The 2,145-nt window shown below is 30.1% G+C and overlaps 1 protein-coding gene across 1 annotated transcript in view; it reads right to left on the bottom strand.

Annotated features, from left to right (window-relative positions):
* The window catches only part of LOC111622903 (BTB/POZ domain-containing protein 2-like), a 9,519-nt gene extending 8,988 nt beyond the window's left edge, over window positions 1-531 (bottom strand). Inside the window, exon 1 of the mRNA XM_023365365.1 lies at window positions 444-531. Within this exon, the coding sequence (XP_023221133.1) occupies window positions 444-458 (15 nt within the window). The 5' untranslated portion in view covers window positions 459-531. The remainder of the gene's footprint in view (window positions 1-443) is intronic.
* Between the last annotated feature and the right edge of the window lie 1,614 nt (window positions 532-2,145).

The raw sequence follows: 2,145 nt of genomic DNA, 5'->3' as shown, positions 1-2,145 counted from the left end.
GGAGTGTTATACATTTATAATAGATACATTTTGAGCCACTGCAACGCGTGGCCGGGTACAGCTAGTATTTTATAAAATGTTTGATATATATAGTCTATATATATGTAATTTGCTTAATTCTAATACACAAATACTGATATAAATCGATTTATTTAAAGCTAAGTTAGTTTTTTTCATTTAAAAAATTGTGAAATTATCGTTTATGTTTATTTTAGCCCACGCTGTCTACAATCGTATGTTTAACATAAAGTGTCAAGAGAATAAATTCAGAGCAACGCTGAGGTGTCTAGATTTCACGAGAGTTAAAATTTTCTATATATTATTGAATTAATGTAATTCTTTTTAGTATTAGGAGTATAAAAATATTTTGACTATAAAATAAATATATCTTCAATATTTTACGTTAGTATATTAGAGTGATTCAGAAGCATTAAATTACTTACCTTCAAATTTTGCATTATTGATACAATGTTTCACTATGTAGGGTGGATGTAGAACGAAGCAGAGTAAACCTGTGTTATCATATACGCTTTCAAGCTGAGTATGATGCATTGAGAAATTAGAAACCGAAATTTAATGGCCTAGTTCTGGTTTTGGATTTGATATTACAAAATCAAAATCACAGGTAGATAAATTAATATTTGGCTACACACATGTTAACAGATAATTAAGCTTATTTTAAAATTTGATAAGATTTTAGCTTTGAACGAGCCAATATTTATTGCGTCGTGGTCACAATGTTGAGCTACAATTTTTTTTATTAATTTTACTTAAAATATATACTCTTCGCCTCAAATTAGTAGTGGCTTGAAGCCCTGTACATTAAATTTTTCTTTTAACAATACAGTTGTGACGATCATCTATCTAACATCTTCTGGGGGAAAATTTTTGAATTAAAATAACATGACTTTCTGTTTGCGTTAGACGTTCGTATATAGTTAACTAGTAATATGAACAAATATACAAATGAATTAGAAAAAAAAAATTACGCTAAATGGATATCCAAACAGAATAATTAGTACTTGGGTAAAGATATACTAATAATATATTCTAATAATAGTAATATATTATAAAAATAGTAGAATGTCATTGGCAACGGCGAAAGTGGAAACATCATTCGCACTTGTTCGCAGAAATGTTGTTCGCCTCACGTCACTGCCGAACGGAAAGTCCGTTGTTCGCAGCCAGTTCGTTGCTCGAGTCACGTAACAGCCAAACAGAAAGTCCGTTGTTCGCAGCGTCCGTTATTCGAGGATTACGTTATACGAGACACCACTGTATTTATATAGGTTGATTAAATATAAGATTGAAAAGACACGTTGCAGATTTAAAATACAACAGATTAAATTTCGTTTTCCACGATCACTGTTTATTGAATAATTGTAATATTGATAAGTCTAATGTTGAAATTTTACATAAAGAAAGAAACGCATGTAGCAGGAAATTTAAAGAAAGTTTCGAAATTTTAAAAGCCAACAATTGTATTAATAAAAACTTGAGTTTAAAAATAAATGAAAATTGGTTAAATGTCTTATAAAATAATTTTAATATACTAGTTGGTGTTTTTTTTATTTGTAAATGTAAAAAACAAAATATATCACGTCTATGCACAGGCAACATCCAATTTTGGAATTGTTTATAATAATTTAAAACTTACTCCTCAGGTAAAATGTCCTTTTTAATATTCGTATACTGTTTATGTACAGTACTTATGTACTGTCGAGTGCAAAATGGTTTTCCTCATCGTGACGTGACGTCACGTCACGTAAGTGACGTCATTTCACCTGTCAATCATTTCTACCTGTGCTCCCATTGGTTTAAAATGGACTGCGCCGTTTTATGATTTATTGGGGGGTGATAGGAATGATTCAAGAGGGATTATGTTAAGCACTAAGCTTAAAAATCGTAATCGCAGCTTTTTTAATATAATCACGTTGTTTTAATAAAAATCTGGCATTACAGTCATCAGAAAATACGATTATATCGTTTATTTATGTAATTTTTCTCCTTTCTAACGTTTCTTATGTTTATATTATTGTAATTTGATCCAAAAATGCAAAAGAAAAACATATCTAGTTTCACTTCCGTTCAAAATCTCTCAGGTTTCACTGCCTGGCATCGGCTTCCTTTGTAATTGGAGAGAAA

Source organism: Centruroides sculpturatus, unplaced genomic scaffold, assembly GCF_000671375.1.
Source record: "Centruroides sculpturatus isolate CEXI.00-Female unplaced genomic scaffold, Cexi_2.0 scaffold229, whole genome shotgun sequence".
NCBI lineage: Eukaryota > Metazoa > Arthropoda > Arachnida > Scorpiones > Buthidae > Centruroides > Centruroides sculpturatus.
The sequence above is the reverse complement of the archived record's forward strand: the minus strand, read 5'-3'. Positions and strand labels throughout refer to the sequence as shown.